This window comes from Bison bison, unplaced genomic scaffold, assembly GCF_000754665.1.
Source record: "Bison bison bison isolate TAMUID 2011002044 unplaced genomic scaffold, Bison_UMD1.0 scf7180017864030, whole genome shotgun sequence".
Classification (NCBI taxonomy): domain Eukaryota; kingdom Metazoa; phylum Chordata; class Mammalia; order Artiodactyla; family Bovidae; genus Bison; species Bison bison.
The window spans coordinates 1850092-1861946 of NW_011494602.1; the positions used below are offsets into that span (position 1 = coordinate 1850092).

Sequence of the window (11855 nt, forward strand, 5' to 3'; positions counted from 1 at the left end):
TTCTATGAAGACCTACAAGACCTTTTAGAACTAACACTCAAAAAAGATGTCCTTTTCATTACAGGGGACTGGAATGCAAAAGTAGGAAGTCAAGAAACACCTGGAGTAACAGGCAAATTTGGCCTTGGAATATGGAATGAAGCAGGGCAAAGACTAATAGAGTTTTGCCAAGAAAATGCACTGGTCATAAAAATTCATATCCCCCTTTAAAAAAAAATTCAGATGATTCATGAATCAGAGGTTAATAATGCCCAGTTTAAAAGTTGAAGGGAAACAGCTGTGAAAAATAGAAACTTAATGGCAATCACCCCGGCAGAACTACCCTACCTCTTATTCAAAAATACCTTCCCGCACAGAAGCCTGGGGCTGCAAACTGCCAGCACCCGCAGGAAGGTCACCAGTCCTTCATTGGTGGTGGTTATCTTTACCCTAGCGTCTCCTGTGGCCGAGCAGGTGGGTCTGGACAGGATGGGAGAGGAAAGAGGTGAGGAAACGCTCAGGACAGCGGGCGGGTGCTAGGCCTGGCCAGCGAGGCCCACTACAAGCCTGGCTGTTGGTGGGAAAGAGGCGTGAGAGCCTGAGCAAAGCCATTAGATGACTGTCTCATTTCACAATTCTGCTCAGAGCTGGCTCTCTGCCCAGGGATACAGAAGGAACAGCTCTTCCCATCTCCCTCGAACAGACAGTGAGACCCCCTTTCCAAGTCTCCAATCTCATGATAGCAACGGCTTCTGTGGACAAGTCTGGGAACCTCGCCCCACATACAGCCTTGCTTGCTTGGGAAAGGAAGCACCGAATTCTAAATCATCTGTTTACTAATGAACGTTCCCGACAGGATCCCTTGCACGTCGTCTCGGTCTGTGCTCTCTCACAGTGGGTGTTCTAGGGGCTGTGTGCACTTTTAGGAACCCAGCCTGAAAAATCTGCTGTTTCCCAACTCCTCTGCACCTTAGAGCAGTGGCCGGGTCCTTCCTCCAAAGCAGCGTCTCACTGGGAGTCTACTGGCAGCTACTGGAAAGAAAGGCATTTTAAGTGGGTGGTCTCTTCTCTCCCTCCTCCCCCTGTGGATGGTGGTGAGCAGAGCTCCCACAGGAGGTCACAAGTTTATGCTTTTGCTGTGTCCCTCTGTCCATCACCGACTTGCTGGCTAAACGAGGATGTGTCACTTAACTCTCTGGTACGTTAGTTTTTATAGCTGCAAAATGATGCTGGGTTGGCAAATGAGATGAAAAATAAGAACTGAGCTTCTTCAGAAGCTCACTAGCACAGAGGGTAAGGTGTTTAGCTCTTTGCTAATCTGGTATTGTTGTTGTTCAGTCGCTAAGTTATGTCTGATTCTTTGTGACCCCATGGACTGACTACAGCATGCTAGGCTTCCCAGTCCTTCACTATCTCCCAGAACTTGCACAAACTCATGTCCATCAAGTTGATGATGCCATCCAACCATCTCATCCTCTGTCATTCCCTTCTCCTGTGCTCAATCTTTCCCAGCATCAGGGTCTTTCCCACTGAATCAGCTCTTTGCATCAGATGGCCAAAGTATTGGAGCTTCGGTTTCATCATCAGTCCTTCCAATGGATATTCAGGGTTGATTTCCTTTAGGATTAACTGATTTTATCTCCTTGGTGTCTAAGGGACTCTCAACAACCCTGTCCAACACCACAGTTTGAGAGCATCAACCTTTGGGTGCTCAGCCTTCTTTATGGCTCAACTATCACATCCATACATGACTCCTAGAAAAACCATAGCTTTGACTATATGGACTTTTGTTGGTAAAGTAATGTCTCTGCCTTTTAATACGCTGTCTAGGTTTGTCATAGCTTTTCTTCAAGGAGTAAGCGTCTTTTAATTTCATCTAGCATTAATGGCACTTAAATGAGCTCTTCTTCAGGTTAAGAATAGGAAGAATGGTGGACGGGAATGATGAGATGATGATGGTGATGATAATTACTACTGCATCAGCACTTTAGAATTTACAAGACACTTTTATATTCATCGTTTCACTTGCATGGCAGGCATCACTTTTACTTCTTTTTTTTTTGACTGCCTGGGTCTTTGTTGCAGCACGCAGGCTTCTTCAGTTGTGCCACCAGGGCTCAGTAGTTGTAGGGCACAGTCTTAGTTGCCCTAAGGCGTATGGGATCTCAGTTCCCCGACCAGGGATTGAACCTGAGTCCCCTGCACTGGAAGGAGGATTCTAACACTGGACCAGGGAAGTCCCGGGCATCATTTTACTTCTGCTTAACAAATCCCAAGAAGCCAAATGCTTTGTCCAAGGTCATCAAGTGAGTGAGGGGAGAGGTGGTGGTCAAAGTCAGGTCCCCATTTCACTTGTTTTATTCCCTGTCATGTTTTTCCTAAGTCAATCAATCATCTAAGTGGTCATCAAAGGGAGACAATAGGTTTCTCAGAAGGAAAGGTACATGATGGGGCAAAGGCACAAAGGATCAGGGGGCATAGACACAGCCTATTCTAACTACCCTTTTGATCTTCCCCATTCTATCTACCCTCTCTAACTATTCTAACCAAGCCAATTTCTACGCTAAATTATCTATCCTTCCTGTTCTAACTCGGCCAAGGGCAGATTCCTTTGGAGGGCTGGAAATAGGGGACAGGAGACAACTCATTAACAAACACTGCTGGCTAACTGTTTGGGAGAATTTTATTATTAGGAAAGGAGAACAAAAGATCAGGCTACTGGAACATACAAGCAAAGGATAGCCCTGCCCTGTCGCTAAGTCGTGTCTGACTCTTTGCGAAACCATGGACTGTAGCCTACCAGGCTCCTCTGTCCATGGGATTTTGCAGGCAATAGTACTGGAGTGGATTGCCATTTCCTTCTCCAGGGGATCTTCCCAACCCAGGGATCGAACCCAGGTCTCCCGCATTGTAGACAGACGCTTTACCATCTGAGCCACCAGGGAAGTCCCATACCAACAAAGGATAGCTCATCTTTAAAAAAAAAATGATATTCCATGAGAAAAAGCTTTCTTATGGTCTCTGTCATTGTCTAAAAAAACTATTGTAGACAGACCAGACCAACCAAGAGCATCTTCATCCCCCAACACACAGCATTTCCATTAGGATCATTCCCTTGCCAATCCACAGAAGCGCAGGACAGGTGTGTGATGGATGCTGCTATAGTTCCCATCCTTATCCGGCCCATCCACAGGCCCTGTCGAGGACACAGACATCTACCAAGCAGCAAAAATGACATGTGATTGAAAAGAAAATGATAAACTCACTGAAAGTTATTTTCCTTACTATGTAAGAAGTTTTTATATAGTAAGAAGTTTGTGAAATACAAAAATACCAATAGAAAAATGGACATAAACACACAATTCACAAATGAATGGGTCCTGTTAACTAAATACAGACCAACCTCAGTTATCAAGTATGAAGTATAGAGGAGTGCAGACTAGGTCATTAACAGAAGCTATCTTTGGGTTGGGAGTTATGGGTAATTTTTACTTTCTTTGTATATGTTTTGATTCTGAAATTTTTTGTACAGTGATCATGTACAATTTTGGTAAGCTGTTATTAAGTAAAAAACCAACTTCAAAACACTGTGGGAAATGTGAAATATGGAAATTACCTCTTCCCACTCAAGGAAAATTTCCTAGTGCTACATGAATCTCTTGTTAATGGCTTCCATATAATTTACCACTAGCACTGTTTAGGAAATACAAGAAGAAGAATGGATTCTTAAAGTCTATGATACAGTAAGAAAAACATAGAAAAATCATCCACTACTTATTAATTTTTTGGTATTAAAAAAGAGTTCCTTTCTTGAATGATCTGTTTTAAACTTATATGGAAGTTTGCTCATGAAAGTTAAAGAATTCTGTTGTTGGGTTATGAAGTTAGTACACAAATTCTTTTATTTCTTCTATAAGGAGATCAAACTAGTCAATCCTAAAGGAAATCAATCCTGAATATTCATTTGGAAGGACTGATGCTGAAGCTGAAGCTCCAATACTTTGGCCACCTGATGCGAAGAGCTGATTCACTGGAAAAGACCCTGATGCTGGGAAAGATTGAAGGCAGAAGAAGGGGACGACATGGATGGCATCACTGACTCGATGGACATGAGTCTGAGCAAATTCCAGGAGATAGTGAAGGACAGGGAAGCCTGGCATGCTGCAGTCTACGGGGTCACAAAGAGTTGGACATGACTTAGTGATTGAACATCAACAACAAAAAATTCAGGACTAAAATGTTTCAATTTCTATTTATCTTTCCTAAGATTAAAATATAATCCTCCCCTGAATTTTTTTTCCAATCTCAACTTTTAAAGCTACAAGTCAAGTGCTCTTTTGTGTAAAATTATTTTGTGATTTTTATTTAGATGTATTTTCATCCACTTTTTCTGGTAGAAACAGTGTGAGAAAGGATTTTTGATATACTCAGATACTCTCTCCCTTGACTGACAGGAGGACTAAGGCCCACCGAGGTTCAGTTACTTACAACTGAGAAATAGAACAGCCAGGCTAAAAATAACCCAGGCAAGGGCAGTTTATTGCTTCTTTAGACTCATTTTCACTTCAATTTTATACTCATAAACTAGATGGAGTGTTCTTTAAGATTGAACGATAGTTTAGTGCTTAACTATTGTCCCTTGTCGGGCATGCCAGCAACCCTTCCACTGAGAGGATGCTCTGGCGAGGGGTAGTGCTTTCTGAAGACTCCTGGCAGATGCTTTCACAGCTTGGTCACATGTCAAAGGAAGGTGAGGAAGACAGCCTAAACATCTTAGCGCCCACATCTACTTTTCTGCAGCACTAGTATTAAACACCATTTTTAAATTTCCCAAAGAATCACAGGTTTTTACAGCTTAGGTTTAAAAGAAAATAAGACTTTTGAACTTTCCTTCTGAATTGTAGAGAGGGGCCAAATGAACCATTAAGGTACAGAATGGATACGCCTTAAAAAAAAAGGGAGGCTCTACCTAAATTAAAATTTTTGGGTCGCCAGATCACCTTCACAGCCCTTGATCTGCAAGACTGTAAGCTCCTTGAGGGCAAGAATGATTTCTTTCTTTTTCTTTGTTTCCGCAGTGCCTGCCAGAGTTCCTGGCACAGAGTCAGCACTCAGCAAATTATGTTAGAATGTGATGGTAAGAACAGATGGGAAGGGCCACCAGAGACTAGGAGTGGCTGTAACCAACGCTCTGTGAGACAGCAGCTTTGTGCTGACTCTGAAATGTCCCAGATCCAGATGGGTCTGTGATTATTTACACAATAAACTTATTACTTTGGAAAGTAAAGTTATGGCTTCAGTTATTATTGGTTATTTCCCTTAATAAAGGAATAATAAAAATGAGAAATAATTTTGACTTTCCCAAAGGTTCCCAGGCTTTACATCAGAGAAAGCAGTCTTGACACAGGGACTTGGGTTTGTAAATATGCAAGACAACATTGCTGAGCTTCCTGCTGTTCATATTTTTAAGAAAAAGAAGGTGGGGGAAAAGCAAAACTTTGAAACTAAAGGTAAAAACTGCAAAAGGACCCACTTCTAGCAATAGTTCCAAAACTGAGACTATAAGGGCTTCGAGATTTCTTATGAGAAACTGTAGTAAGAAAAATACAGTGACTCATCCCGTAATCATGCCCTTTCTTCCCAAAGTACACAGCACGATTCCCACATCCCTGGCACAAGGGCACTCGGGACAGAGCTATTGCAACATGGAGCGCCTCCCCGCATGGGGCCCTCGTGCAGGGCGGGAGACAGACCTTCCCAGTGCTGGGCAGCGGTGTGGCTGCACTCACTCGGCCCCCAAAGATGGGGCGCTCCCTGGGTGCTCCTTAGTCTGGCACGGCTGCTCTCTTGGGCTGCCCTGCATCCAGGCGGAGCAGCTCTGAACAGACGCTCCCAGGTTTTCCAGCCAGTCATCACTTCAACACTGAAGATCCGATAGGAAAAGAGGAAAGGGGTAGGAGGAAGCAACCTCTACTTGGGGCCACAGCACAAGTAAGGCGGCCAGGCTCTGCCCGGTGCCCACTCTCCCCCGCCACTTCTGCAGCTGGGCAAGAGGGAGCGAAGTCAACAGTTACCGGACAAATGATTGATGTTCTTCCCCAAAACGGCTCCAATACGCCAATCAGGAAGCCCACTCCCAGGCCTCCCCTAGTTCCTGGAAAGTAACTACTGAGAGAAACGAGATGGATCTGGCCCTGGGGCGAGTGTCCCTGTGAACGGATAAAATGATCCAAAGCTTTAAGGGACAAAGGAAGTTCAAGGGCTAGTCAGAGGAGGGCCAGACCCCACAGGCGTCTACCAGCAGGAGGCCATCCTGGCAGGGAAAGGTGTTCTTTGATCTTCACGTAGCCGGGACGGGAGGGCTCTGCAGAGGCCAATCGTCAGGGAGGACTGACTCGGAGGCACCTGGGACGGAAGGACTAGGGTTTTGGCTGGATGGGGCATTTGTGGGTGACAGGGCCCCCTGCTTGACTTGGGTGTGCTATTATTCCTGGAGCAGGCGCTGAAAGGAAATGGGGGACAGGACCACGAGGAGGGGCTGCACAGGTGGGCTGGACACACAGAGAGGGGCTCGGAGGTGCCAGGGATTGAAGCTGCTCCGTCAGTGCCCAGCATTAGCTGACCGAGGGAAGTGTGCATGTGAAGGATGGTCAGAGGTGGGGACAAGGGAAGCTGAAGGCTGACCACAGCTAAAGGGAAGCATGCAAAACAGTGAAAAAGCCTCAAGATGGAAATGGCACTTTTCTCATAAGCTGACTTGGTGAGCTACCAGTGTTATCCCTGGATATCAGAACATTTCGAAGATAAGAAAACGGAACTGGCTTGTGCAAAATGCTCAGACCAGTCAACTTTTCATAATGAAAATTCTTCACATTTAGGAAGTCCTCCAGATTATAAGATTTATATGACAGCAGCTATAGAAAGCTTACATCTGTACAAATACCAGTGCCCCTAAGGAGGATGATATTTCATTTGTATGGAGATGTTGTAACTCATCCTTAATAATTGAAAATATTAAGTATTAATACTACATGTCATACAAGATCTAATTTTTTCTGTATTCTATCTGAAAACAGTAATACTTTGTGGTACAATTGTCTTCTCGAACCACAAATCACTGTTTTCATTGGTCTGAGAATCAGTTAAGCTATATTACATTACAGTTGTTTGCCAGCAGCATTATTACTTTAGTATTTGTTAATTTACTAAAATAATTCAACATTCTAGAAATGCTTCTGAAATAAACTTTTAACACTTGTCACTAGATGTGCTTCATTTATTGCACTTAATGTGTATACTTAAGAGTTTAGCTGCTAGATGGAATAAGTGCCTCATTGCATTTTCTGAAGGGCTCACCTGTTCTGGACAAAGGTATCTAAATTTAAATATGAATCCTCAGAAGACTCTTCTCGGGTCTCTGTTCAGCCTTCTAGTCTCTAAAACACTTTTCTTATGTATTTATTTAAGATGAGATAAGAAGCTGGTTTTGGACCATGAGGGCCAAATTTCAAATGGATTAAAAGATAACAAACATAAGGGGTAATCTAATATCCCCACAAATTATTTTAGAAGCATAATAATCATGACATATATCATGTCCAGGTTCAAGGTCTGCTAGACGCTTTTTCCTTTTTGTTAAAGTTTCAAGTCACAAGTCCAAAAATATGAAAAACAAAAATTGGTACAGAGGTAAGCTCAGACAGATTGGGCTGTGACTGCAGCAAGACACACACACACACACACCCCACGGAGACTCTCAAATGTATGTGCTAAGCTTAAAAGACAAGGCTGTAAGCTATAACATTAGGAGTGAATTTTCAGAATCTACTTGTCTGCATAAAGAGCTCTGCTGAAACAGAAATAAGATTGACGGAGCTCAAAATTGAGCACAAGAAAAGAGAGGGAAAACAAATCCTATCAGCTAAGAAACAGCACATTGGGGAAAAGTACTGGTTTCCATGAAAATGTCAGTGATTCACCATGGAATAGAATTCAAAAGCCACTGACCCCAATGAAAGCTTCCAGTGGAAACGTGGATTTTGCTCACTTCATTTAAAGAATGCTTTATATTTCATTTAAATACTATCAGAAGCATTTTCACAGTTTTTGTAGTATCTGCTTTCTCATTTTATGTTGCTATACTACTGATCACGCTAAATTCTCAAGAAGTCTTCAGGAAAAAAAGAGCATATCAATGAATCAATATTATCACGCAAAATAGGATATTTTTGGTTCCTTAAAACATGCATTGAGGGCTCAACAGTTCTATTTATTACAGTAACTTTTCATTTAAGCAGATTTGCTTATAGAGTTTTTAATACATACCAAATCTTCACTCTGACTTGCCGAAAGATCACGACTGAATGCAAGCTGACTTACACAGACCACAAACCTGTCGGGAAACACTTGCAGTTCTGTACAAAAGGAAAGAAATCACATCACTCAAGGTATCAAAAGACTTTGAACACAGAAATGCTTGGTCCAAGAATTCTGCCTTACACTGATAAGCATGTACGTATCAGACACGTGTCTTTTCCCCTCCCCTCCTTCCAGGGTTTGCCATCAACAGCACAGGACAAGCACAAAGCTCCAGGGGCAGAGGAGGAGGCTGCAGATGGATCCACCTGAGCCCCTGGACCATGGTATCCCTAGAAAGCCCCAGGCACCCAGGGCCATCACAGCTTTCCTCCTGGGTCAGTTTGCTGTTTTCTGTTCAGACTCACATTTGGGAGACAGGATCAACATTTACTGCTGAGTGTTCAGACATACATAGGAAGAGGGAGGAAATCTGAAAACACACCTTGTCAGTGTTCTTGCTAGTTTCCCTCTCCCCTCTTCAGTCACCTGGCCTTGGAGAGGTTCCCTAGGCTGCAGGGCAAATTCCCAGTCTGAACCAGGCTATGAAAATAGCAGTGTTGGAGATTAGGAATTAATGATCATTCTTAAGGAAACAGTTAAATGTGCAATAGAAGGACTTCCCTGGGGGGTCTAGTGGTTAAGAATCTGCCTGCCAATGGAAGAGATGTGGGTTCAATGCCTGGTCCAGGAAGACTGCACATGTGGTGTGGCAGCTAAGCACGTGCACTACAACTATTGAGCCTGTGCTCTCGAGTCCATAAGCCTGAACTCCTGAAGCCTGCTCTGAGCCTGTGCTCTGCCACAAAAGAAGCCACTGCAGTGAGAAGCCTGGTACACCGCAACTAGAGAGTAGCTTCCCCTCGCCACAACTAGAGAAAGACTGCGCACAGCAAAGACCCAGCGCAGCCAGAAACAATAAAATAAATTTTAAAAGATGTGCAATAGGAAAGCCGGTCCAACTATACCACAGTCGCAACGACCTATGATTACAATTTCTTAAAGCAAAACCACTGACTTCCGGGTGGGGAAGGTGAAATGAATCACAGAACCAGACTCCTCAACATTCAATGAAAGGATGATTGAATAGTAAATGTGCCTGCTTCTCCGTCTGTCTGTCCATCTCTCTATTCATCCACGCAGCCCCCATGGACCTCTGGGGTGATGTCTGGAGTGACGTTTAGCCCATGTTAACAGTGAATATTCTGGGGTGGGGGATGGGGAGTGGGAGGGTCTTCTCTTCCCCCTTTTCTTACTTGGATCTTCCTGGTGGCTCAGACGGTACAGTGTCTGCCTGCAGTGTGGGAGACCTGGGTTCGATTCCTGGGTCGGGAAGATCCCCTGGATAAGGAAATGGCAACCCACTCCAGCACTCTTGCCTGGAAAATCCCATGGATGGAGAAGCCTGATAGGCTACAGTCCATGGGGTCACAAAGAGTCAGACATGACTGAGCGACTTCACTTCACTTCACTGGCTGAACTGGAGAAGGAAATGGCAACCCACTCCAGTATTCTTGCCTGGGAAATCCCATGGACAGAGGAGACTGGAAGACTATAGTCCATGGGGTCGCAGAAGAGTCAGACATGACTCAGCGCCTAAACAACTGCCTCAGTGTTTGTATAATACACATGTATCGTATTTACAACGGAAAGAAAGCTAATTGTTTCTAAAAGGGAAAGCCTTCCTTTTAGATGTAACCAATTTTTATTATTCTGAGTCATGAAAGTGAAGCCTTTTACATACAATGCACACTGCCCACAAGAAATGTCAGTGGGAGGGCCCAGAGACAGAGACAGAGAACAGGCGTGAAAGTGTCAGTTACGCAGACACATGACTCCTGCACAGTCAGTGCCTCAACCACTTGGAGAGGCTAAATTACATCAAAATGATGTTCTGGGATCCACTCTCTCCTCACCTGCTGTCTCCTTGGGGGTCGCCTTCTCTCCTCCAACTCATTCTACTTGGGGCAAGTGGGTTAGCAGTTTCAACAACAGCTCCGCTTACCCTGCTCAGAACCCTGCCCTGGTGCTTCACAGCTCACCACAAGACGTGCAGCTGCTCAGTCTCTGCAACCGGGGCCTGACGTGCTGTTCTGTTTCTCCCTTTTGGTCCTCAGGCAGAAACCCCCATTGCAGGGGGCTTGGGTGTGTTTAACCTCTGACCCCACATGGACGCTTTGGGCTTCCCTTGGGGCTCAGCTGGCAAAGAATCCGCCTGCAATGCTGGAGACCTGGATTCCATCCCTGGGTTGGGAAGATCCCCTGGAGAAGGGAAAGGTTACCCACTCCAGTATTCTGGCCTGGAGAATTCCATGGACTGTATAGTCCATTGGGTCGCAAAGAGTCGGACACGACTGAGTGACTTTCACTTTCACTACATGGATGCTTTATCTGGCTAGGTAACTATAGATGGGACATTGAAAAGGCAGAAAAACAAAGTTAACAAAGCAGTTAATATTTATTCACTAATGCTTAGAACATCTTATTGAGATAAGTGATAACCAGTCTGTTTCCGGCTTTCTGGAAAGGGAAATGAAGCCACAGAATTCATTATTTGTACTTCCTCTCCCAACATGACAATCTTGAAATACAGTAGCTCATCAGTGAATCAGAACCAGAATTCAAGAGACCTCCATAAGCCCCCCAAAGCAGGGGCCCAGGTTCAATGCCTGGTCAGGAAACTAGCTCCCACATGCCACAACTAAGGCCCAGCACAGCTAAAAAAATAAATAACTAAAATAGTTTTTTAAAAAAAGAACTAGAATTCAAAATTGCCAGTTCTATCAAATGAGGAGCCCATACCTGAAGGGTGGCAACCAAGAGGAGTTACCCTATGTCCGAGGTCAGGGGCAGCGGCCGAGAGTACCAGACTGCGATGGCACAGGAACGGCCGAGAGGAGCTACCCTGCGTTCGAGCTCAGTGGGGGAGGCCGAGAGGAGATACCCAGTGTCCGAGGTCGGGGGGGGGCGACAAGAGGAGATACTCCACGCTCCAAACCCGAGGCCAGGGGCAGCGGCCAGGAGGAGCAACCCCACGCCCGAGGCCAGGGGTGGTGGCCAGGAGGACCAACCACACGTCCAAGGAGCCGTGGCTGCGCGGGCGCAGGAGGTCCTAGAGGAGCTACCCCACGTTGAAGGTCAGGAAGGGCGGCAGTGAGGAGATACCCCTCGTCCAAGGTGAGGAGCAATGGCTGCGCTTTGCTGGAGCAGTCGTGAAGAGATACCCCACGCCCAAGGTAAGAGAAACCCAAGTAAGACAGTAGGTGTTGCAAGAGGGCATCAGAGGGAAAACACACTGAAACCATACTCACAGAAAACTAGTCAATCTAATCACACTAGGATCACAGCCTTGTCTAACTCAATGAAACTAAGCCATGCCCATGGGGCAACCCAAGGTGGGCAGGTCATGGTGGAGAGATTTGACGGAATGTGGTCCACTGGAGAAGGGAATGGCAAACCACTTCAGTATTCTTGCCTTGAGAATCCCATGAACAGTATGAAAAGGCAAAATGATAGGATAC

The 11855-nt window shown here is 45.0% G+C and overlaps 1 protein-coding gene across 17 annotated transcripts in view; it reads right to left on the minus strand.

Moving 5' to 3' along the window:
- The window catches only part of SLX4IP (SLX4 interacting protein), a 222678-nt gene that overhangs the window by 17923 nt on the left and 192900 nt on the right, over positions 1–11855 (minus strand). For all 17 annotated transcript variants that reach the window (XM_010834201.1, XM_010834210.1, XM_010834202.1 and 14 more), the window contains one exon: positions 8305–8393. In XM_010834201.1, coding sequence (XP_010832503.1) covers positions 8305–8393 — 89 coding nt within the window. The remainder of the gene's footprint in view (positions 1–8304; positions 8394–11855) is intronic.